Here is a 26594-nt window from a genome sequence, read left to right on the forward strand (position 1 = left end):
ACTTTCGAGTGCTTTCAGCGATGCCTTATTATTCACAGAATTAATTACTAAACAGCATTCTCAAAATGCCATTGTATGAACCTTGCAACTAAAAGCATCTATTTATTCAGCCCAGCAACCCACTTGAGTACGTAAGAAAGGCTCTCTTCCTATGTCTGCAATAAAAGAGACATGGGAGAATTTCTTTCAACTACCAGCCATGGATTTCCATGGCTTCAAAAAACCTGATGTAGAGTCCTAATGTGAAAGAAGGGAACTGTATAATTCATGACCACGAGCTGTCTCAGGGATTTTCTCATGGGAACACGACTCCAAAACCAGTGTGAAAAGCAGAGCAGTCATTGCTACAAGAGCCTCATCCCCAGGCTGGCTCCATAAGTTGTTGAGGTCCCACATCTCCTGCTAAAGCTGTGCTGAGGAATTAGCAGTGGGGCTGAGAGCTTGGAATGTTGGATAAACCACCTGCACAACTGGGCCCTTCTTCCAAAATGAAATACCCACCTTCTAGCCATGAATTGTAGCTTTTCTGATTACTCCACACTGTTTGTGCTCTTTGGCAGGTACCTTTGGTATCTGAAGCTGCTTGCTGTAAAATAAGCCATGCTACACAGATGGTAAATGGAAAACATCACTCTAGGTAATGGGCCGGCAAGTCCACTCATCATATCATAAAGAAAATATAATCTCATCCTCCTTTTGAGACATCATTCTGTAGTATGTCCCTGACTGGAAGGCATGATCATGCAAAAACTTGCAAGCACAAGATGCTGAGAAACCACCATCTCCCTGGGCAGCCTGCTTCCATGCATTACCACTCTCACTGAGAAGAAATTATTCCTAACATCTAATCTGAACCTCCTCTGGTGCAACCTAAGGGCATCACCTCTCATCCTCTTGCTTTGCTCCAGACCCTTCACAGCTTGGTTGCCCTTCTCTGGACACACTCCAGGGCATCAATGTCTTTTCTGTAGTCAGGGGCCCAAAACTGAACACAGCACTCAAGGCATGGCCTCACTGGTACTGAGTACAGAAGAATGATCACCTTCCTGCAGTGAGACAGAAAGGCTGGATGTGCAGCTGTGCCTCAAAATACTCCGTTTTAATGGCAAAGCTCTGGAATATTTCTTGCACTTTTGAATGAGCACTTTTTAAATGAACAAATGTGAACAGGCAATTCTCAAGCCTCATGGGGAGACAGAGCAATTCTGAGGAGTTTGGGTGGGTGTTTTTCCCCATGGACTGAGCTGCCTTCAGCTCCCCGAGCTCTAATTCCTCTGAGCTGAGGGATTTAAGGAGGAGGAGACTTTGCTGTTTGATCACATCTCAGCACATTGCACCAGGCAAGGCATGGGATATGAACAATAAGGTGGAACCCAGTGCTTTTACCCATCAGCAGTTATTTGCTGCTGTTCTAGCCATTCCTGTACCAACTATGAGTTTTAATAAAAACAGAAATTAAGGAAAGAAGCACCTAATATGCTCATTTGATCTCTTTTTCTCTCTTGTGTTATGTTGCAACAACAGTTGTGCATTTCTTAACTATTCCTTGCTAATGCCTGCCTTGTTAATGACGCTGCCTCTGTGCCGTGGCTGCTGTTTTCATTAATTTCCTTCCTTTCTCCAAGGAAAGTTATACTCCCACTGCCTGTTTCCAAGGCACACATTGGGTTATTGTGCTCATAATTTCACTTCTTTCAGACCATAATCCAAAGCCCCCTTGGATCAGAGGAGCCGGAGCCCTTTGAACCATCTCATTCAGCTATTGCTTGGTTGAACTGAAAGAAAATATCAACCTGAAGGAAGCAGTCTCAGTCCTAACCTCATAGCATGTGGCATTTTGTTGCATTATTCATAAATAATGATCTCTTGCAGTGTGGTATGAAACCAGGAGCAAAACTACACCAATAAATGAGCTGTGCCTCTACAGCAGCAATGAGAGCAATTGGAAAACCAACAAGAGGTAAGCTGGCACTGGAGAAAAACTAATGGCAGGGAGAAGAGCAGGAGATCTAGGGAACAAGTGATAAAAGGAAAGGTAATATATTAAAAGGAATCTGTTTAGCCATACAGGAATTTCACCCCCTCTATTTAATAATCTAGAAACTGGAGAGTTCTCATTTCTTCTATTAATTGTGAATTTTCTGTCACTTGGGTGAAAATCACTTTATATGCAGGACCCCAAGAAGCGCTGAGTGCCAAAGGTTCCCATGGAACTCTCACAGAGCACGTTAGAAATCTCCCAGTAACACCGAGTGCATTAAAAATGGACTTTTAAGTGAATAAAACATGGAAATGAATAATGCAGCCAGCACGCTAATCTTTGTGTTATTAATTTGATGATAAGTTTAATTAACTTAATGCCGCCCTAAATTCAGATTTTCCTTGTGCTGCCAAATCTCCAACTAGAGATGCCAAAGGGCACTGTAGAAGTGATAGTGAAATCGCTAGGAATTGCTGCAGGTATAGAGGGGACAGATGGAGTCACTGAGGGATGTAAGACATGACTGTGCAGGAGCATGGCGCACAAACATCCATCATCCTCCGGATCTTCATGAGTATTTAAACAACAAGCAAGTTGGGGGGGAGGGATCAGCATTCCTTTCTTCCAGTAGCTGGGGTGAGCTGAGTAATGTTAGGAGTATATGCAATGTATCCACTAGGCATGTTGCCCTTACAGCGAAGGTGACCCACGAGTTGTCAGCCATGGACAAAGGCACCAAGGAGAAGAGGGATCACTGGAAACACAGAGATGCTCTGCATACCTTAGTTACTCCAGCATCTAGATCTTCACGGTTCAGTAAATCTGGGTGCATAATGTATTTTGCTGTGCATCTTTCATTTATCAGGTTTTCTGATGCATAGAGGAAAAAAACAGTGCCTGGCAATATTGCAGACCTCCTTTCTAGCAAACTTTCCCCATTTCCTCAGAGTTTTCATTGATAATTAAGTAGTTGTGCTGCTGGCTGGCTACCAAGCAGCTGCTTTCATTTGCAACTACAGAACGGGATCCTCCTAAAGAGAAGCTGTCTCTGACAGCAGAGAAAATACTTGTCTGGAAAACGACACTGTTGGTTCTTTGGGGAACCAATCTTTTTGCCCTGTTTATTTTCCAGACCAGTAGAGCATCTTTGTTCACACCTTCCTCCATGGGTTCTGATTCCCAGTCTTCACCCTTCCATCATCGCAACAAAGACACTTGGCCTCCATCTTGGTGGTAGGTTCTGCCCAAGTCTGGGGCTATACTATGCAGCTAAAAAGCCACTGCAGTGCTCTCCCAGTTACCCTGTACTGGTACCCAATCTGCCTGAGAGTGCAAGCAGTTCCCACCTGGAGAAGGCACAACCTGCCTTTGATCAAGTTCAGTATTCCTCTCTGGTTACTAAGAACGCCAGACACTGTCTTCCTGTGAGTGGTCAGCTTCCCCCTCCTCAATACAGCCTTTACTTGCAGGTATGGGCAGCTGCACGCATTACAGTTCTGTCTATAAAGCCCACACAGCTTTCAAAATCTACAGTGAATATATTTTAACTCAGCATTGAGGTTCACTCTGATATTAACTCTGTTAGCCTATAGCGTGGCTGTACTTTATGTACTTTAAACAGTTCTCTTCGTAGAGCTAAACTAGCAGTGGCTTTCTATATAACAAATGATTGTCATTTGTGGGGTTTTTAATTTATTCCTTTCACTAAGACCCTTTTTCTAGAGGCTGGTGGATCTTCCTTCTCTTCTCTTCTTGTACTGGGGGCCCCAGGTCTGCACACAGTGCTCCAGATGGGGCCTCACAAGGGCAGGGTAGATGGGGACAATCCCCTCCATCTCCCTGCTAGCCACCCCTCTTCTGATGCAGCCCAGGATACTGTTCTTCCATCAATAAATAATTGTTAGTAAGGTTGTTCTTTCAAGTTTTATTTTTTCAGGGAAAAAAACATTTACAGACCTCTTATCATTTAATACTCTCGAGTGACATTAATCCTCTGTTTCTCTATTTTCATGAGAAAAACACCCGATTGCCTCATCATTCCCTGCTTATGATGGAAGTAGCTATTTCCACAGGTAGCAGAGGATAAAAAAACACAAGACAAGTGGATGGTGAACACCTGTGTGTATGGATCCTTCATTAGTTTTCTTGCACTTTAACACACACTTGAAAATCTTCCATTATATTGCAAGGATTGCTTAATTATGGCTGGGATATGCAGGTGTTGAAGAAATAATTTGCAGTGATGGCCTTCGTCAGGGAAAAAGGTTCATCAGGTTGATTCTGCCTTTATAAGGAAGGCATTGTGCACTGTCATAGGTTCCCCACTACCAAAAAGTGGAAATTCACCTGTGATTCTTGCACAGAGTGAGCTATTGCCTCATTCACATTCTTTGTTCACATCAGTTTGATACTTATAAGTACTGGTATTTGTTTTACGAAGCTACCGTGGTTTGCTAAGCCCAACACTAGTGTAGCCATGGAACACAACAGCTCATCTCTGAATCCCCAGATTGCCAGTGGTTAGACTACTTTTGCAGGAAGAAGAAAAAAGAAGCAGCATTTGCTTGTGTGATTATTTCGAGACAGTTAGAAAACTCTGCATCAGTAACTGCATTAAAAGGCAGCAAATCATTTAATACAAACTCCTTCTACTACCATTAAAATTCCAGGTCTTTTGAAACTCTTATCTGTAAGAAGTTTAGACATTTTTCATGTTTTGTTTAGTTATAAGACCTGCTTTTGGCTGTACAATTTTAGTAAGCTTCCATTCTTACACATCTTTAATGCTTAGTATTCCAACGCAGGTTGTTTTGTAAAGCTTTAAGAAGATTAAGGTAGTTCTGACATCAGCTTTGGGCCTTAAAATCATCAGCTACGTGCCAAATGGATTAATAGTTCTTAGCTGCAACATACTTGGAGCAAGATGAAACAGGCTGAAGAACAATTAATATTTATCAGTAATTAAAAGGTCCCATGGCACTCTGTTAAACTAATCTCCATATGCCTATTTAGTCTCAAGATACTTCACACCAATCAATCACTGGTTGTGTTTCAACACCAAGTGAAATAACTGATGTTTCCAGACTCATCTCTGGTGCCATCTCTATACATGACCCTGACCATGGTCCTTCATGTTCACGCTCCTTCTATACCCTCTATCTTACCTGTGACACCATATCCAACACCTTCCATACTACTGTTTTGAAACAGAAATTCAGCTGTTTCCCTTAACAAGCATTTACATTACAAAGCTATGAACATTGCTGAAGTGCCTTAAGGTAACCGTCTTCAACCATACAACTTGCCACTTGAATGTGCAGAGTGGTTCGATACGCTCTGAACGCTCAGGTCAGAGACTTGTATGCTCCCTCCTACTCACTCTGTCTTTGAAGGATGAGGTTTTGTTTCATTGGGTTTTTTTAAACACCAGTAGCAAAATAGCCTTCTGACAAGTCTATTGCTTGTGAATGCATTACTGAGTATTTCAGCATTTTACATTCAAAGATGGAAATTATTCTGCTTTGGCTCCCTCTTCCCTATTCAACCTTTAACAGTTCAAACAATGTATAAGGAAATTTTGGACTAACTGTGGGTATAGTTTTATTTCAATTCTCATCTAGTATCTGTACTAAAAGCCCATTTCCATTTCTCATTTTTGGCAACATCAAGTCACTTCAGTTCCACTGTTCTTTCCTCTTAAGCTAAAGAAAAAGGTAGACTATAATTATGTTTTAATAAAAAAAGAAGTCCGTCTCCTTATGAACATGTAAGATTACCATTCTACATAAATTTTAAAAGCATAAGGCTAGGAGCAAACCTACACATTAGAAATGAATTATATTCTCAAAATCATTCAGTGCTTAACAAGTCTATTCAGACTGGTTACCTCTGCAAATCCATTCAAGACCATTGAATAAAAGAAACGCCAAGCATACCTAGAGGCCCAATTTAGCACACTGGATTAACAGCACACAAGTTATCTGTTGTGAGGGACTGAAAGTAACCCAGTTTAAATACCAGGTGAACTTCACCTCTGCTGATTTTCTTTAGTACTGAAATACACCGTGCTTGTTTAAATTTTCATATCACCCTACCTACCTCAAAACTGTGTGGTATGGGCTGTAAATTGCCCCACATTTTATACATCCATTTTAAGTAAGTCTTTTGTTTATGTTCATCTTAGAGTGAATCATATTGGTTTGAGTTGGAGGGAACTTCAAAGATCACCTGGTTCCCAATCCCCTGCCTTGGGCATGGACTCCTCCCATTGGATCTGACTGCCCAGAATCCCATTCAACCCAACTCTGAATACTTCCAACGATGGGGCACTCACAGGTTTGCTTTGTAACTTGTTCCAGAGCCTCACCGCTGTCATCTCCTCCTCAAATCCAATTAAAATTAATCTACCCTCTTTTAGTTTAAAACCATCGTTGGTTAAAAGACTTTTCTCCATCCATCTTACAAAGCATTTCTCATTCTGAAATCCCACAGTAGAAAAATTCATTATCTCCTGACAAAACCATGCTGTTGTTAACCAAGAAATCTGCGTTTAAACAAAGAAAGAAAAAAATGCAAAATACAATCAAAAAGAGTAACATTTTCCAAATTTAAATTAGTAAGTGGCAAATGTATGCATCAACAGACAAGTTTCACATTGTGCATAATGCCAAAATCAATAGCACTTTACGGTGACAAAAACTGGCTTAATGAGTTCAAATTTTTAATCCTATAACTCAAGGGGAAAAAAGATGAGCATATACACTATTACTAATCTTTGTGTTTATGCAATTGATAAAAAATGGTGATATATAAAAGACAGAAGTTGTTTTGGGAGACATTTTATTCATGTACAGTTTCATCAGCAATGTACAATAGACGCTTTAATTCTCTATATATTTCATCTCTTTGAAGTCTGGTAAATGCTTTTTCATATACAAAACTACATGATGCTTTCTTGTAAAGACCCATAATCGTGAAAATCTAAGTGCTACAGTATATCTTGTAGTGATTAAACACGTTGTCCAGAAGAGTAACCAGCCACTTCAGTGAAGCACTTCTAAAAACGTTTCTGATCAAGTTCAAATGCACCTGTTTATAAATAATGATCTGTTTGCTCAAGTCCATTATACTGCTAAGTACAACTGTCTCCAACATAAAATACCGTTTCAATACAATTCTCCACAGGGACAACTGGATAATCTAGTCATATTTATATTTAACCAACGCTAAAACAAATTTACAAGTAAAGTAACTTTAGAATTTATTCAGAATAATTGTTCAACCAGAAGCTTTACTTTGGACAACGCAGAAATATATTGCAAGTAACATTCTGCAGCAAAAGCTGGAGGTTTGAGAACAGCTAAGGACTAAATATTAGCAATACACACTTTTACAAGAAGTCCAACCATTCCGAATGTTAACATTAAAGACCAGGTAGTTCAGCCTGAGCGCCTGTCAAATAATCAAAACCTCCGCACAAAACAAGAAAAACATCCCACAGAACACAGTATTTCAGAGAAGCAGACACTGGCATGACATTTCTCTGATCAAATCGGCAACTGAAATTTAACATCGACCTGAGCTTGTTTCGCTAAGCTTACTATCTCAGAGAGTTTCACCACCTGTAAAAGAAAAACAAAGACTTAACTTCAAAACAATCCTATCCTATTTTTATAACTCGAATAATGTCAGAAGCTTTTCCCTCTATAATTCTTTGTTGCAGGCATTTCTGGATCATATTTTGATATCTTGTGGAGACTCAAGTTATCTTGCATAACCTTTATGAATTAATTCCTGCTTAGGAATACGTCCTCATTTTTTGCACATTAAAATTCTTCACCTTCACAAACTTCACACGTTTGTAAAATAATTTCTTGTCCACATTACATAACTTCAAACTCACCTAAAATCCTAATTGGCCAGAACCATCAAGTGAATGTTTAGGTGGGGAAAAAAGCAAGTATAAATACACCCTTTTAAAATCACTGACTACGATCACTACTTTATGCTCAGCTTCATTACACTGATCTATCCTCATCCATTTGTTTATCAACCTCGTTGTATCATCATATCACTGTTGTTGTATCACCTGTTCAAAAAATTACCTACTAGCAACATACACAAACTGAATCCTTTCCAAAAATGCTTCTCCAGCATTTTATCATCATCTCCAGATGATTTTAGGTTAGAAAACTAATTCTAATTCTATTTGCATGGCTCCATGACTGAACCAACAAAACATCATCAGTTTCAAATGACACATTATATAGATCCAATACAGCTTAAGAATTCATACACATTCCTAGGGAATATTTACAGTGACCAAACCAAAGCTTAATAATCTCGCAAGACTTAATGTTATTCCTTAAAAACAAGGGCTGTGCCATCAGGCTTAACAAGCTCTTCCTCTAAGCAGCCCACAGCTAATTCAACTTCAGGAAATAAAAATCATAACCACCCTGTCTGAATATCTAATTATCTTACTGCAGAAGCAAGGTGATCAACTATGTCTGATTTTAATCACACGCACAAATATAATGCTACGTCAAAAGAAGTGTTACATTTCTCAGTTACTTCACCTAAAACTAATCTCCCAGCCATTTCCCTAACAAGAAGGATGGCAGGTAAGTCCATTTAGCAGTGTGGGTTTTTTTCCCCCAACAACTTTTACCTTTTAAAATAGATTTTCAGAAAAAATAAAATAACTGAAGGCTCAAATATTGTAACTCTGGGGACGAAACAACAACATAGTTTTCCTTATAAAATATTCCCTTACTAATTTGCAAAGCATCTGCTTGCAAACCTGGTAATATCTAGCACTGAATACCCTAGGCTACCTTTAGGTGACTGATTTTCAGCTTTTCAATATTCTGAAACAGGTCCTGTGTTCTGAAAATAATGTTCACAATGAGCTCTCTTACCATTTTAGCAGCTTCATCCAAGTCGTCACAGGCAAGAATTTTGAGGCCACTAGCAGTTATTAAAGCTTTGGCATCATCAACTCGCGTACCTTAAGAAACAAATAAAATGCAACTCTTACAGAACACAAGACTACCATTTCCAGTGTAGGTGGATAAATGTAGAAGACAACTACTTCAGTAGTTATAAAAGCAGTAAATCTCTTTTTATTGACTTGCCAATCCTCATCATCTAAATTCTATGTTTTCCCTGTTCTCCCATAGTCCTACAACTATATTCCTTACAGAAAACTTACTGTGTAGTATCTAAGGTCAAGAACATCTGTCAATACAAACAGAAATATATTTATCACGTACACTCACCTTGCAATCGTACCACAATAGGTATTTTTAGGTCCAAATCCTTTACTGCCATAACAATGCCTTGTGCTATTACATCACATCGCATAATGCCTCCAAAAATATTTACCAGAATAGCCAGTACCTAAAAAAAAAAAATCAAGAATATTTACATTAAAAATGGACAGAGACACATCACCTCAAAGCACCACTCAGACTTTCAACCAAAGGAAAATTCAAGCTCTGTAAGCATAGCTTACTAAACTCCTCTAACACAAATCTCTACTTCCTTCTGATCCTTTCCAAAGAGGTTCAAGTAGTATTTTAAATTGTGATCCAAATGTAGTACACCATCACTGGATCCTGCAAGGAATTCCCAACTTTTCTGGTTACTGGGATAATCATCCCTATGTAGACCACCAAGTCAGTCTTCACATTACCTAAGACAGTAGACCCTCTGGGGTTCCAACCAATTCATTATCTTAATAATGTTCAAACACTACTGATAAACTTTGGATAAAGCTGTTCCATGGCCATTACAAAGATACTTATTCACGTTATATAAAATTTGTACCTGTGAAACTTGTTTGTGCACAGCACAGAGAATATTAATCTCTACAACTCTAGCAGCTGCAAAACCAGCACAAGAAAAACAACAACAAAAAAGGAAATTTATCAAAACACTGATTTCTGTTTAAAAAGCCAGTGTGGGCAGTTTTACACTCATAGGATTTCTGAACAAATTCACGTACAGCTGTAATTTCAACCAGAGGACACAAAAACGCCTACTCAGTACACAGCCAAAGAATTCATTTTAAAATAAGAAAAAAAAACTTGAGCAGGTGTTCAGACCTTCTCCATTTGTACCAAGATTTAGCTAACGTCTCCATTTTCTTCCCTAATTTTACACTTACAAAAACACGTTTTCTGGAGAACATGCACTAAGCACTGTAATTCAAAGCACAGCTTGTGTCGCCCCTTTGCAGGACCTTGATATGCCAAGCCCCTACCTTTTTATCAGAGGTAATAAGCTTAAAGGCTTCTGTCACTTGCTGCACTGTAGCACCACCTCCAACATCAAGGAAGTTTGCTGGAGTTCCACCATGAAGTTTAATAATATCCATCGTGGCCATAGCTAAACCAGCACCATTGACTATAAGAGAAGAAACACAACATTTAGGAATCCAGTTTATAAACTCACTAAGTCATTTAAAACTCATTGAGCAGAGCATACCTAAACAGCCTATATTTCCATCCAATCCTATGTAGTTGAGATCTGCCTTTGCAGCGTCCCTGTCTCTTTCATCTTCCTGTGTCCAGTCTTGCATATCAAAGATTTTCTTCTGACGATAGGCTGAATTACTGTCAAAATTTATCTTTGCATCCATACACATCACTGAAAGGAAATAACAGTTTATTTAAAAAGTCATTTGATGCCATTACTACTAGAAAAGTACTTCAACTGCTACATGTGCAAGTTAACACCTGTTACATTAAACTTGGCAGCCAACTCATGTGGTCCAACACTGCTGAAATGACCCACTCAACACTGCGTGCACATACAAGATTCTACCCAACTTGCCAACGAAGACAACCAGCTAAATCAATTTATATTTATATGCTTTGTTAAACTTGTTTTCCAACACAACATGTTAATGTCAAGTCCTCCTTGCTGTATACCACTGAAGTTTTTGCTGAAACTCATTGTAAACTAATGTAGAATTATGAAAGCATCAAGCTGTTACAAAAAGCATACAAATAAAAGAAACATTACCAACTCCTGATGCATCTTCAACCATAGGATTTATTTCTATCATGGTGGCATCATATTTCAGAAAGAGATTATATAATTTGATCATGTTTTCAGCTGCTTCATCCACAAGATTAGGAGGAAATCCCATTTTTTGGGCTAGCTGAAAGTAAAAGATTGGTTATCAGTTAACTGACGTTCACGTTTTGATTGACACTCACAAGTTAAGAATCTCCAAGTTTAAATATTATTTCAGTACTGAGTTTGAAGATATAGACTCTCTCCTGCCTTTCAGGAGAACAGTAACTCTTGGGTTTTAAAAGACCATTTTTGATATAAAACACTGCACTTATCCTAAAGGAGAGCTAGTAATAAACACTGCACTTATCCTAAAGGAGAGCTAGTAATAAGTCATCATTGTCGTTACATAGCTATATAAAGCACTGTCACACAGAGCTGGATTTGCCTTGACTATCAGCTGAAAATACTTAAATCACTCACTCAAATCTGTTTCAAAATGTCAAAATGGTTTAAGACAACTCAGCAGGCTGAACACACGCACACTTCATCAACTTTAGAAACAGCACTACCCATCCTTGCTAATGTGTACTTTTCCACATTAACAATTACCCTAACAGCTTGCTCCTTTTTTATGCCTTCTACTATATCAATGGGTTCCTTAATTATCGCATCAGGATTCTCTGCAGCAACATCTTCAATATTAACACCACCCTGGGAACTGCCTATCAGCACAGGACCCTGGAACAAAAAGCAAAAAGAGGAAAAGTGTAAGTAATTTTATAACCCCCAACTGAAATTTAGTTTTTCCCCATAAGACACTTTCCAACAGTAAAGCCCTGCTCATAGTTAGAAACCCTTGTATTTCAGCATTTTACCTACATGCTTTTATTGAAAAGAACGTCACCGTCTTTTTTATTCAGTACATCCATATAAACACTTTTAATAAAACTCTCAAAATTGCAAGGTGTACCTTGAGCCCAATTTCTTTTCACAAAGAAAAAGTTATGTATATACCATAGCAACAGATCAATTAACAGATATATTAAATCTTGACAGAAAGATCCAACTTAGTAATTATACGTGTTTTATCCTTCTAGGTTGTGTCAATAGAAAAGGAATATCTCCCCCTTCTCCACTCAGCCCTACACAAACACACATCCAATGCCAGGGACTCATTTATTCATTCCACCATGCTCCAAATCCAAGGACAAAATTAGGTCTTCAGAATCCAGTGATAAATTACTGCAAACTATGCCCATCCAATAGGATCACAAAACTCAAGGACAGCTATTGCTGAAGGCAAGTCAAGGTTTTCTGACAAAATAGCACCCAATTATTCAATAATAAAAGAAATTAAGAAAAAGTAATAGATAACATTTTTCTAGAAGCTTTTCTGTTTGTCTTTTGTTTGGTGGTTTTTTTTTTTTCCTCTGCTATCTAAATCTCAAGGAAAATACCAAGGATTCACTACTAATATACCTACGATCTCTCTCTGTGAGAACAGTCCTCCTGTTTAAAGACATACACTTGTTTTTATCTCAAGTACCTTCCCTTATCACCACCTGTGCATTAATTATGACACCTAGTGTAGCAGAGCAGCATTACTTAAACATGAAAAAGCCTTATAGCTGCTGACAATTTAATACAGAAAGCAAGATGCTGATTCCAAGAGCATGCTTAATAACACCACGCTACTCCCATCTCATCACCATCTTTACAAATGGAAGCACGTAGGTGATGAACTATCCTACATCAAACACCAAGGTTCAGCACAATGAACATTTCTGGATACTTATATCCTGAGCAGTCAGGGAGCTAAGAATACTTTACAAAAAGAAAGCTTCGTTCCACAGAATTGACTAAAATAAATGGTTTTAATATGCAAGAGGTCTTACTTCCACTGGCAAGTAGAACCCAAGGCATTACGTTCTACTTTCAACTCGTTATTTTATAAGCTTTTTTCCTCCCCTCTTAAAGGAAGAAGTTTACAACAAATACCAGCTGCACACAATTTAACCTTTACAATTTCTTGTTTGGAAAGGTTCTTCCTAATCATCAGCACCCTAGACTCGTTAGAGCAATTAGAAGCACATCCAAAAACAACACTTAAAAAGTCAACAGTAAAAAACAAAGTACATCCTAACCAAAAAAAGCAAAAATTATGGCTCAATACAAGGCAGTAAGATTTCTTTTTAAAGTAAGAGCTAAAACAAGATGTTAGGATTACAAACTCCAGCCACATGCAGTATCTTCATGCCACCTTGTGGTAATCCTGTGATACATACTGTCATATTTGGTTCTTCCAAGCTTTTGTACAGTACAACAGAATGTAGATGCCCAAATCACTTAACTGCACTAAAATCCAAATGATACTTCCTTAAGTACAACATTAAACTTCTAATATACGAATATAAGAGATTACAGTTTCCATCTTCCTGACAGCCGTGAAGTCAAGTCCTAAGCTTCGAAGACCTTTCATAAAGAAGCCCACCAGTAACCTTCCAAAATACACTCACACAGGGAACCCATGACTAAGCCCCAATGTAAAGAGTCAGTGCTCAGGAGGTGGAACAAAGACTACAAAGGAGGAGTTTAGAAAACATCACATGCACAAATACAGATGGCCTTAGGAAAGCCAAAGGCCCCTACAACTGATACGTGCAACGGACACCAAAGTGTAGCAAGAGCTTCTACCCCTACACTAGCAGCAGAAGAAAAGGTGAAAGGAAACACAGACCCTCTGTTCTTGCTGAGTATCTTAGAAGCAGATAAGGCTGAAGAATTCAATGCATTTTTCAACTCACTGCTCACTAGCAACATCTCCCAAGCCTCTGTCGTTACAGGTACTGTTGGAGGTGATGAATTACCAGAGGCTGATGAGGATCATGTCACAGGTTACTTACACAGCCATACAAGCAAGTCCACAGGACTTATATAGAACACATACTAGGCAGAGCAGGAAGTTTGTAACACAGAATCACCACTTACTGAAGAGTGCTGGTATAAGAAAGCTACCACCACTCCCAAAACTGAGGGAACAAACTTGTGCATCCCAAGGAATCTCCACGCTGTGGTGAACACAGGCACTTGATTTATCTAGAACTACAGGCACTTCCAAAATGCTACCACTTATCTTGTTTCTAACACTCATAAATGGCATGTACACGTGCATAGATGTATTTTTAAACTTAACTCTAGTACAAGCATCTGGTAGACAAGTGCAAACTTTAAAAGCAAAATGAAAATAATCCCCTTATTCCACCCACCTCCCCTTCAGCCCCATGACTTTGAGCTTCAGCTGAAGCTACCAGTACCAGTATAACATTTTTAAAGCATTTACAACACTATGACAAACACATAGTTAGAGATACTAGGAAATTACATTTCACTAGTTTATATTTCTGAATTTCAAATGCAAGTGACCAATACAGTGAAGAGCATTTTTTTTTTCTAATTCAACTATCACAAGTTAATTAGTTGACTGCTATTTCTAATATTACTCACTTGAAATGACCTTTCCATTGTTATTGCAAAATAGTATTCTCTCCTGGGATATCTGCGCTCACAGATAAATACTTGATTGCATATCCTGCCCTTTTCTCCTGTCTGCTTGGTAAACAACTTCTTTCCAATCATTTTGGAGGAGATATCTTTTGCTTCTTCTGGACTAGAATAAAAGAAGCTCAGAATGTGACAGAGAAACTGATGGAAAAACAAAAGTACTATAAAAAAATTCTTACCTAGTTGTTGTTATTTTAAAGTTAATAATTAAAACACTGATTTAAACTTGGCAAGAGGTTCAACTCATAACAAGGAAAGTGAAGTTTCTCCATTTGGTTGGTTAATATAGAAAGAACTTACGAAAAAACTATTTTCACTCCTCCTTTGAGGCCACCTTCAAATGTTCCTTTCCCTCTACCACCAGCTAAAACCTGTGCTTTTACCACAAGATCCTTTGTACCTGTAATGAAAGAAAACACAAAATTTATCAGGCATGACTACTAAAAACAAACTGCCCCGGGTATAACAATAGAGGCTGTTTTCATTTTAACCCTCCACACATTCAAAAGACAAACTTGAATCAAAGACTGTATGATTAATTCACATAGAAAACAAACCCTGGTGAGTCAGAATTAGTGAAGAAACATTTTATTTTCCTAAGTACTTTATTTTTTTAAACACATTTGAATCATAACTGATCAAGAACTCAGTAATAAATACTATCTCCCAGTCTATTAGCAAAATGACAGTGAATATCTAAGGTATCACAATCCAAGATTTACCTGAATGAAGTACAAATCCCCTATGTCTAAAACTATCTTCTCAGCAATGATATGCAACTATGGCACTTAACCGAGTTGACTTGCAGGCATGCCATGGTTTCCACTTCGCAGAGCACTGAAAGCTTGGGTGCTTTGCAGAAATTAAAGGCCTAAGCAAATCCATTATTTTTACCAGAGCAGGCAAAATCAGTCTTTTAGTTGCCCTAACCCATTTTAAAATACTCTTGAAGGTAGGGCAGGCTGTGCATATGGTTTAAAACAGTAAAATCTAAGAATAAATTCACTATCAACTGGGATATTCTGAAGCGTCATTGAAAGAGAAAGAATTCATCATGTCATTTAAGGTGATAAAGGAAGAAAAATAAAACCCCTCTGAGACGTTACTCAACTTCAATTACACTGAATACAGTGCAGAAAACAGATTGTAGGATGCAGTCTATGTGGCACAACCCATCTCCTTTCACACAGCTAGGTGGGCCACTCTGCTCTTAGTGGGCAAAGAACAAACACGTTGTCCATTTAGATGTGAAAAGGAAGCCAGGTAAAAGCATAAGAAAAATAACAGTCTTGACTGTGTACCTAACAACAGATCTCTGAATTTCCAGCTGATGTGGAGCTCTTTGGCATGAGAGGCTTGAACATTACAAGCATATGCTTATTTACTATGGCCTATTATCTATGATTTAATTCAGGTCCTGACAATAAACATTTTTATGGCTACCGAGTACTAGCAATCAAACAGGATAATGGGCTTCACAGAGACCACATAAAATAAGACTTTGGCCTTTTTTATTCATGAGACCATTTTTTAATGCAAGTACTTGAAGCACAAATCTAACTTGCTTTAAGAAACAGTAAGCATCACGCATGGGTAAAATCTTAAGTAGTAGCTTCATGGATACATGAGAGCCGCATGCTCCAACATGCCAACTTTATTATCAAGTTCCAGCCATTTGAACATCATTTATCCAGCACAAACATAAAAAGAAAACGAGAAGTGTGATATTTGAGTGTCAGTATGAAATCACCCTGTGAAGTGATTCAAAGCAGACGTTCAGGCCCTACTCATAGGGGATACTTCTCAAGTATTTCAAGTGAATCAAATATTAAAGATTTCACAGCACTGTTTAATTTATTGTTTTGAGCCTCCTACTGAAGTTTTGTATTTGACCAAGATTGAGATCAAATATGCTCAATAATCAAGACAAAGATATTTAACTTACAGCCCACTAAGAAGCTGAGAAAAGAAGATTCTCTTTCTATAACCCATTTTTCACCCAAAGTCTAAAAGGTAAAAGCTACTTCCACAGAGAAGCTTCCAGGAAAGCTATGAAAATTACCATATATCTGTGGCATCAGTGCTTTCTGTTTCATAGACTTTGTGAGCTGAAAACAAATGCCACCTACAATGGCAAGTCAGTTTAAAAAAGAAAGAGTGCAAGAGAGAGCTTTCCTTATGCAGGAGGGAACAAAGCATGCCAGTAGATATGAAAGTAGAATATGAGACTGAAAAGAAACCAGGCAGAGATGGCCCCTTTAATAGGGAGGACTATTATGGATGCATGGGGGAAACAACGGGTATACACTGCAGAAAATAGCCAGGTTCACAGTCCCCCAAAATAGCATGTTCTTCTGGCACTTTCAGATTTCAGCTATCCATACCACAGGCCTGTTCCCATGGGGTATTTCTTAAGAGGCTGAGCAGTATGAATGGTGGCTACACTTTGGCAATGTATAAAGATATTTTAAAAAAGCCTGTGGGAATAACCTTAAGCAAACCTATCAAGCCGTCCCTTATGAACAGAATGCAACAATTTGTAGCATTACATAAACCAGCTATTAATTATTTACATTTTTGTTCCTACAGCACTGCAAATAAACTAGCTGCTTGATTGCACATAGAACTTCAGAGTTATTTGACCAGCTGTGTTCTCAAGCAATTAAGTTTTACAGATGTACCTGAACCAAAAGTAAAGATAACTATGTCCTGAGAAAGCCTTGACTTGGATCCATGCAAAAACGTTTGTTGCTCAATAAACAGTTCTTTCCTACAGCACCCATTTAAAGTCATCCTTAAACTCCAGAGGAAAGAGATGCTATGTCATACACATCATCTACAATGGTACAACTACAGTACCAACACACAGCAGAGAACTGCAGTTACCTCCCAGTAACTCAACAAGACATTTGGAAAACTGCAGCTAACACCATTTTCTACCAATACAAACAGTTTTGCTTATCTGTGTTTTCCTTGCATTGCTCTGAAATACCGCTAAGATTTTGTTTCAATGACAAACAGCAGCTCTGCCTTGAAGCAGGTATCCACATACCATCTATGGGCAGCTGAACGCAGCTAAAGTCTCAGGGAAGCAGTCACAGAGGCAAGCAAACTAAGGCAGCAATGCACAGAACTCAGCAATCACACTCAGAAATGGTAAGAACCACTAAGAACAGGTACCTGCAATCAGCAGGTACAACACTGAGTTTAGCACCTATTCAAGACTACAAAATCAACGCGGCACTAACGATTCTTTACTAGGAGAGTGGTTAGGCCCTGGAACAGGTTGCCCAGGGAGGTTGTGGATGCCCCATCCTTGGAGGTGTTCAAGGCCAGGTTGGACGGGGCCCTGGGCAACCTGATCTAGTAAATATGTATGTTTGGTGGCCCTGCCAGGCAGGGGGGTTGGAACTACATGATCCTTGAGGTCCCTTCCAACCCAGGTCATTCTGTGATTCTGTGATACAGGTTTCATATTTAACAATGGTTTATTAACTAGACAGCAAACAACAGTGGTGCAATCAGGAAATGCCCTGTTCTTTATTTCAAGCAATACTGATGCTTATCAGCCTGAGGGAATCATTTCTGATTCCACAACCTAAGCTTTCAGACTGGGAGAAAGGTCCCTCTCTCACCACGCTCACATGCTGATGATCCAAGTGCAACGCAACCTGAATCTCTCTCTGCTGTAATGCAAATCAATCTTTTCTTCTTGCACGGCCATAAAAATTCCAAGTGTAGATAATACGCTTGTATTTACTGGAATTAGGGAAAATAGACTTGTAACAAATAAAGTATTCATAACAGAGTGACAGAGTGCTGACCCTAACAAATGCAGAGAGCCTCTTCAAAGCACTCTGTGCTTTGCTAACAAGCACAGTTACTCAGAACAGAACTTCAAAATCACATTTTTCAGCCTTAGAAACATTCAGATTAGAAGAACCTCTGCAAGCATAAGTCTAATTACTGAAATAATTATGTGCCAGCAATCCTCATGCCAAGCAGGAGAGTGATCAACATGTTTCATACCTCTTACAAAACGCTACTTTCAACACAAACACATCCTGACATCACTCACCCGCATCAAGTTTTTCATCAGCTTGCAAGGTTTTGGCAGTGGCTGCATTTAAGTGATTGAAATACGGCAGTCACCATCTGAATAGGCAGGTTAGACAAGTTATTTGAATGACTGAATTATTATCAACAACATGCTTTGATATCGGAACTTCAAAGGGTTGAAGTGCTATAGGAGAAAGCAAAGGCTGAAGCCAAATAAAGCTTTGGATGTCAAATATATATATATATATATATATATATATATATATATATATATATATATATATATATATATATATATATATATAAAGCACCTTTAAATACTATGTCAAATACTGGATATCAGTATTCTCAGCCCTGAATAGCACGCATTCTTTCAGTGGCACAAATGAGATCTGGAGATCTTCAGTGGAGGTAATGAAATAGTAGGGGAAAATTATGTAACAGTGACATTTACAGGAGGTCCAAACCTATTCTCAGTGACTGAATTACTCAGTAATTGCTTTGAAGAACTATGTCATTCCATGAACTATTTCTGTATGTGATAACAAATCACCTGAAATGAGATGGAGGGCTCTTCTGAAGGAAAAGCTGTTTGGTAAACAATAAATGTCAATGGCTCTCTACAGCCAAAAATAATAAGAAAAGAAAAAGTTATTAACTATTGGTTTGTATATAATGTCCAACCTTCACATGATATAACAAAAAAGCTTTCTAAACAGTCATAGAATTGCTTGGGTTGAAAATGACCACAATGATCATCCAGTTCCAACCCCCTGCTGTGTGCAGGGTCACCAACCACCAGACCAGGCTGCCCAGAGCCACATCCAGCCTGGCCTTGAATGCCTGCAGGGATGGGGCATCCACAACCTCCTTGGGCAACCTGCTCCAGTGCGTCACCACCCTCTGTGTGAAAAACTTCCTCCTAATCTCTAACCTAAACCTCCCCTGTCTCAGTTTAAAACCATTCCCCCTTGTCCTATCACTATCCACCCTTGTAAACAGTTGTAGCCCCTCCTGTTTATATGCTCCACACAAAACAGAAGCATAACAACAGAGCTGCAGAATCCAGCTAGAAAGGAAATTTGAGTTGAATAGAGCACTTTAAGAAATGACACAGCAAAAGAAATCAAATTTTGAAACCCAGCAAAGAAAATGAGCTTTTTCTTCCAAAAAACCCACGAGTGATCTGCCCTCATTGCTCTAACATTGTTCGCAGCATCTAATTTCATCTCAGTTTCCTTTAAAAGTACTGGAAAAAACATTACAGGGAAGAAATGCATTCTTCTAACTCAGTTCTAAGATGAACTGCAATATTCACATGCCTCAGCTTGATTCTACGCTATACTAATTACCTAGCAGTGATGATAATCCCTGGTACAGCTCCGCTTCGGCTTTGTTCAGGCTTACACTGATTTGGATATAGATACTGCTAAATTATGGGAATTTCTGTTAATGAAGAGAGTGTGTTTGTTGTGCTTTAGGATAAAACGTTACCCATTTCTAATCAGAGTGACGTATCTGCAAAAGATATCCAGTGCCAAAGTGAAGTTTACAGAGAGCAGCTTTCTGGCTAAAGGTTATCAGGAGCGTGAGGGTCAGCAGCAGAAAGACAGAGCAAGCAGCGCTTCTAACTATCTTTGACATGGGTTAGACAAACATTTGGAAGAAGTTTTAACACACAAAGAGAAGCAAAAGGTAATCTCCTATCTACCAGCAATAACTTTTACACAGTAAAAACAAATAATGAGCAGGTGGGAAAAAAAAGTGAGTTTTTCTCGTTCTTCTCCAAATTTTAGGGTTGTTTTAAGTGAATACTAAATGGAAACAAGAGGGACATGGTTAGAATAACACAGAAAAACAAAGTATTGCAGCCAAGATCAGCCTGCCACGTGCAGAACAAGTTTTGGGCAATGCTTGAGGAAAGCCCCAAAAGCCCAAACTCCTTCAGCTTCCCCCCTATTAGGAAGTCCTCAATTCCTCATTTCTAGCATCAAACAAAGCTACAGTGCCAAACACAGACCAGCTTAATAGAAGTATATGAATGGCAATCAGCAGCTTTGAATTCCTTACCTCTTGCTTTCCACATGATGCCAACTCATACAATTCACAACTTTATTTTTCTCAGCCCTATGAAACTGCACAGGGTCACATCTGCCAGATAACAGGCATAGTTTTGGGCTCCCCCATATGACACAGAACTACAAGCAAGCAACAACAGACATACCTGCTTTGCCACAGGCTTCCTCCCTAAACAAAAACAAAACAAAGGTGGTTCTTCTAATCTCAGAATAGCTGGAAAGGAAGTGTTGATTATCATGTTCGGTTTTGGGCCCCTCACTACAAGAAAGACATTGAGACCCTGGAACATGTCCAGAGAAAGGCAATGAAACTGGTGAGTGGTCTGGAGCACAAGTCTTATGAGGAGCGGCTGAAGGAGCCGGGATTGTTTGTCTGGAAGAGACTCAGGGGAGACCTCATTGCACTCTACAACTTCCTGTAGGGAGGTTGTGATGAGGAGGGGCTTGGCCTCTTCTGCCAGGCAACAAACAGGACCCGAGGAAATGGCCACAAGTTGTACCAGAGGAGGTTTAGACTGGACATAAGGATAAATTTTTTCTCTCAGAGAGTGTTCAGGCACTGGAATGGCTGCCCAGGGAGGAGGTGGAGTTGCTGTCCCTGGCAGTGTTCAAGAGGATTCTGGATGAGGAGCTACAAGATATGGTTTAATGGCTTGTGCTAGCAATGGTTATGGGAGGATGGTTGGACGAGATGATCGTGTAGGTCCTTTCCAACCTTGTGATTCTATGATTCGATGAAGTATTTTAACATATTTCCTTTATGATGGTGAAGCTAGAATGGTATCAAGAGAAAGAAGACAAGCAAAACACACCTGCATTTCTGGGACATCAAATCTGAAGCTGCCCAATTCTTTTCTACATTACAACTTGCTCTAGAAAAAAAAAACTAATGCTTTTAGATCACATCTCCTGCATTAAGTCAACACATGAAGCAGAAATGAATCTAACAAAACATATAACCTCAGGAACAGCTACAAATTTAGCCATTTGGAGATGAAAAGTGAAAGGCATTTTCATTCAGAACTGGAATATGACAAGAAAAGCAATGTCTTCTGTTAAAACGGACCAGCCTAACACACTTGGGGAAGAAAGCTCTAAACTGAAAAAGAAAATAGCATTGAGAATGCAAATTATAACAGATTCCTATACTGTATCCAAATTAAACAATTAAACCCCAAAGGTTTTTTTAGTAAGATGTAGAGTAGGTAAAGTAGCAAATCAATGGGTAAAATCGTGTACTAAATTACAGCTCAACTAATCATTCAAGCAACAGGTAGAGGAGATTGGATGCCTTTTTACCAACAAGCCACATATTTAGCATTAACTACAGGCTGTCAAAGTCCTCCTGTCCTGAAGTGTCTGTATTCTGCCAGAACAGTCTGTTTTGAAAGGCATAGGATTTTACCCTACCTGTGCCACATAAAAGAAATCCTCTTTTGCATCCTCTGCTCTATAGATTTTGGACTACAGAAGTCCTGCCTATATCCAACACTGAAGTTCTCAGAATATCTACTCTACCCTGGCTAGAGAATGAGAAGAAATCCAAGATTTGCACAACGCAATTTTTCATTTCAAAGCTATTATTCATTTCAAAGAAGTCAAGGCAGTTGTAAGAACCTACACTAATGCAACTTAAACCTGCCACATCCTCTCAAAATACAATCCTTCTAAGCACGGCTCACAAGTTACAGAAAAAATATCTTTAACATTTTGGATATGGGAATGATGTTGACAGAAATACAAGTTCACAGCCTTCAATGGAAGTAGGGTTACATCCTCCCCCGTCGCAGTTTCACAGTTTAACTTCATAAACCGGTCTCTATGTGTATAACCCAGAGAGTCTTTAGAACTGTCACTTAACTGATTTCACCATTTGCTCATGCACTGAGCATTCTTAGACATTATATGAAATATTCCTAGGAAAAAGTCAGCTCCAAAGTGAATACTCAGGTATGCAAGAAAGATGATCCATAGGAAAGGCGCCATAAAGAGATGGTGTATTCAGAACTCCAAGGAATGTCTTACCAGGAAAGACAAAGGATTTACAACCTGTACTAAGCCCATGCCTATATTGCATATGTTTTCTTTAATACTATACCTATTTCTTTTGCTATTTTGTAAGCTTCATCAGGCGTGCTGGCAACCACTCCATGCGGAACAGAAATGCCAGCCTCCTGCAACAGTCCCATGCTCAAGTATTCATGTAGCGACAGGTTCCTCTGCTGCTGTTGTTGCACCTGAAACCCATGATTATTGAGTATTCCTGGACTTCCACCAAGCACCTGAAGGGAAATAAAAAAAGAAATAATAACAAAGAACACGACTGTATTATGAAAAGCTGCTGTTTAGCTTAAAAAAGAACCATAAGCCTATACATTAAGCAAGAAAAGTTAATTAAGTGCATCAATGGAACCATGTGAACACAAACCTCTATGTTTCACATACATTATCTTTCATAATAGCCACCCGTGGTATTGGGTTTGGAGGGGTTATTGAGGGCAGTGGGAAGAAGCTGGGGACAATGATGGCAGGAATAAGGCCTGGTAAAGCTAAAATACCTTTCAGCAACTAGTTAGCACTTAAGTACTTTAAAGAGGAAATCTGTAGTGAAAAAAAAAACCTTAACCAGATCTGGAAGCATCACCGAACTGAAAAGCACACAAGTTTGTGCTGAAGTTCTGGTTGTCTCTTTCTGCCAAGTGGAGGAAGGGCACTGGAAGCTACTTTACATCAGCTTCAGCCCTATGAACTGTAAATTAAGTGTGCTACAGAACAAAGTATTCAGTGTTAAAATGATAAACGTGAACCAAAGAAGCCTCCGTATGAGCAGTTTCAAACACTGATGCTGAATTGGAGGGTTGTACAAAGGTAACTTTGACATTTCAGAGACTAGGTAAAAGAAAACATAGTTAGCACTGAACCCAGGATATTCCAACACAGTGTGAGTCTTAATTTCATCTGCAAAGCTAATGTAGAGAACACAGAGAATTTCCGACCATTTCAATAAAGCAGTCCTAGGAAAAGACAATTTTGACCATAAAACATCAAGAGTGGCATCACATGAACTATGTTTTTTAAAGAAGAATTGCTACTTATAGACTTTAAAGTCTATAAAGAAGACCTTAACTTTATATGCATACAAAAGAGTAAGTCTCCCAAACTCAGCTAACCCACGTTTATAAACTACAGCTGAAAGTTCAAAGTAAAAAGACTGGAAAACTAACTCAGCTTCAAACATAACAAGGCTTTGTTGTCTTATTGTTTGGCAAGTAGTGTTGGCATAAGCAGCATATACAAAAATCTGCACTGGGAAATATCTCACGTAGGAGACTTTGCATACTTTAAATCACTTCATTTAAAGCAAGCAGGCAAACCACACAGGCGCCTTAAGATGGCATTTCAAGGCAGAGGTTTAACCTCTGCTGGATCCCCTGCATACAGCGGCCCTCTCGCTGGCACAGCCCCAAGGACGAGGTGCTGCTGGCCGGAGCCGCGTCCCTGGCGCTCGGGAACTCCGTGTAACGCGAGAGGGGAATTTGAGCGACCTTTCTCCGTGTGGGGAAGGAGAAGAAAGTGGCACAGCGCTGACTCGCACCAGGCCCGCTGCCTCCTGTTGTTTGCAAAAACAAGGCCGTGTTCTGACGCGGCTTTTACAGGGAACAGGAGAAGGGCCGAGAGGGGCGTTCTGGCACCACCCGACCCCTCACAGCGACAGAGACACGGAAGCAGCGGGATTTCCCAACAGCTCCCGGCCGCAGCCCCAACTCCAGCGCCAACCCCAACCCCAACCCCAACCCTAACCCCGGCCCAGCCCCACCCCGCTGCCTTAGGGCCGCTACCTTCGCCGTGGCAGTGCCCAGGGCGGCACGGAACCCACCGCCCCTCAGGCCGGCCGACACCCGGCTGCAGATGATGGAGGCCGCCATGGCTGAGCCCCTTCGCCCTCAGGTGCCCCTGGCAGCGCGCATGCGCTACCATAGAGACGAAGGATGGGTGGGGCAGAAGGAATGGGACGGAGCCGGAAGCGCTGGCGCGGCTCCATCGCCCTCAATGACAACAGCCCGGGGCGCTCTATGGGCTCCACAAGTGGCTCTGCTGCCCCCTGCCGGGGAAGACTGGGAAGGGGAAAGGTTTCCAACCCTTGTTTATTAAGGATTAAATGATTCCATAAGGATCAGAGTGATAATTGCTCCTCTCTCGTGTCGACATGACGGCTGCAAAGGGAGGTGATTGTCCCTCTCTACTCGGCTCTTGTGAGACCCCATCTGTAGTACTGTGTCCAGGTGTAGAGCCCTCAGTACAAAAAAGACATGGAGATTCTGGAAAGGGTCCAGAGGAGGGACAGGAAGATGATCAGGGGGCTGGAGCACCTCCCCTATGAGGACAGGCTGAGGGAGTTGGGTTTGTTCAGCCTAGAGAAGAGAAGGTTGCGGGGTGACCTCATTGCAGCCTTTCAGTACCTGAAGGGAACCTACACCCAGGAGGGGAGTGAACTCTTCGAAAGGGCTGACAATAGCAGGACACGGGGAAATGGATTTAAGTTGAAAGAGAGAAGATTTAGGTTGGATGTTAGGGGGAAGTTCTTCACTAGGAGAGTGGTTAGGTCCTGGAACAGGCTGCCCAGGGAGGTTGTGGATGCCCCGTCCTTGGAGGTGTTCAAGACCAGGTTGGACGGGGCCCTGGGCAACTTGATCTAGTAAAGGTGTATGTTTGGTGGCCCTGCCAGGCAGGGGGGTTGGAACTACATGATCCTTGAGGTCCCTTCCAACCCGGGTCATTCGGTGATTCTGTGTGATTCTGTGAGCTGATAGATATTACATCAAGTTGAGCTATAGCAGAAGTGCAAAGTTCTGCATTTGGAAAGGAACAGCCCCAGGCCACCCAGCCAGAAAGCAGCTTGGAAGAAAAGGACCTAGGAATCCTTCAAAAGAAGAAATAGTACATTTTATTGCAATATTAAACGACTGGAAAGATTCTGGCAGCTACCACAACTGTGTACAGTCCAAATAAAACAACTGTATGGAGGGCATTAATAACCTGCATGTTGCACTGTCTGAGCTTGCTGCTGGCTGTGAGAATTAGTCTAACTGGGTAGAAATAATTGCATGCACCAGTACAGGCTGGGGGAAGACCTGCTGAAGAGGAGCTCTGCTGAGAGGGACCTGGGCGTCCTGGTGGACGACAGATTGACCATGAGCCAGCAGTGTGCCCTTGTAGCCAAAAAAGCCAATGGCATACTGGGGTGTATTAAAAAGAACGTGTCCAGCAGGTCGAAGGAGGTGATCCTCCCCCTCTACTCTGCCCTGGTGAGGCCTCATCTGGAATATTGTGTCCAGTTCTGGGCTCCCCAGTACAAAAAAGACAGGGATCTCTTGGAAAGAGTCCAGCGGAGGGCCACTAAGATGGTGAAGGGCCTGGAGCATCTCCCCTGTGAGGAGAGACTTAGGGAACTGGGTCTGTTTAGCCTTGAGAAAAGAAGGCTGAGAGGGGACTTGATCCAGGTTTATAAATACCTGAGGTGTGGGAGGCATAGTGGTGAGGCTGGTCTCTTTTCAGTAGTGTGTGGGGACAGGACTAGGGGTAATGGGATGAAAGTACAGCATAGGAAGTTCCACACGAATGTGCGCAAGAACTTCTTTACAGTGAGGGTGACGGAGCACTGGAACAGGCTGCCCAGGGAGGTGGTGGAGTCTCCTTCTCTGGAGATATTCAAGACCCAACTGGATGCCTACCTGTGTGACATGGTGTAGGGAGCCTGCTTTGGCAGGGGGGTTGGACTCAGTGATCTCTAGAGGTCCCTTCCAACTCCTACAATTCTGTGATTTGTTGTAAAAAGTCACAAATTTCTCTGTTTTCTGCTCACAGATGCCACCATCTGGTTCAGACTG

The 26594-nt window shown here is 40.4% G+C and overlaps 1 protein-coding gene across 1 annotated transcript; it reads right to left on the minus strand.

Annotated features, from left to right (window-relative positions):
• Positions 1–6803: 6803 nt before the first annotated feature.
• On the minus strand, positions 6804–24652 carry SUCLA2 (succinate-CoA ligase ADP-forming subunit beta). The gene is made up of 11 exons (XM_015851788.3): positions 24546–24652; positions 22805–22988; positions 14870–14969; positions 14513–14675; positions 11618–11746; positions 11012–11150; positions 10472–10633; positions 10248–10390; positions 9262–9382; positions 8902–8990; positions 6804–7602 (listed from the first exon to the last, which is right to left on the minus strand). The coding sequence occupies exons 1-11, from the start codon at positions 24630–24632 to the stop codon at positions 7528–7530; spliced, it is 1392 nt and encodes a 463-aa protein (XP_015707274.1). The 5' UTR covers positions 24633–24652; the 3' UTR covers positions 6804–7527.
• Between the last annotated feature and the right edge of the window lie 1942 nt (positions 24653–26594).

Source organism: Coturnix japonica, chromosome 1, assembly GCF_054131305.1.
Source record: "Coturnix japonica strain WE chromosome 1, WE-NBRP24, whole genome shotgun sequence".
In the NCBI taxonomy this organism is placed as follows: Eukaryota; Metazoa; Chordata; class Aves; order Galliformes; family Phasianidae; genus Coturnix; species Coturnix japonica.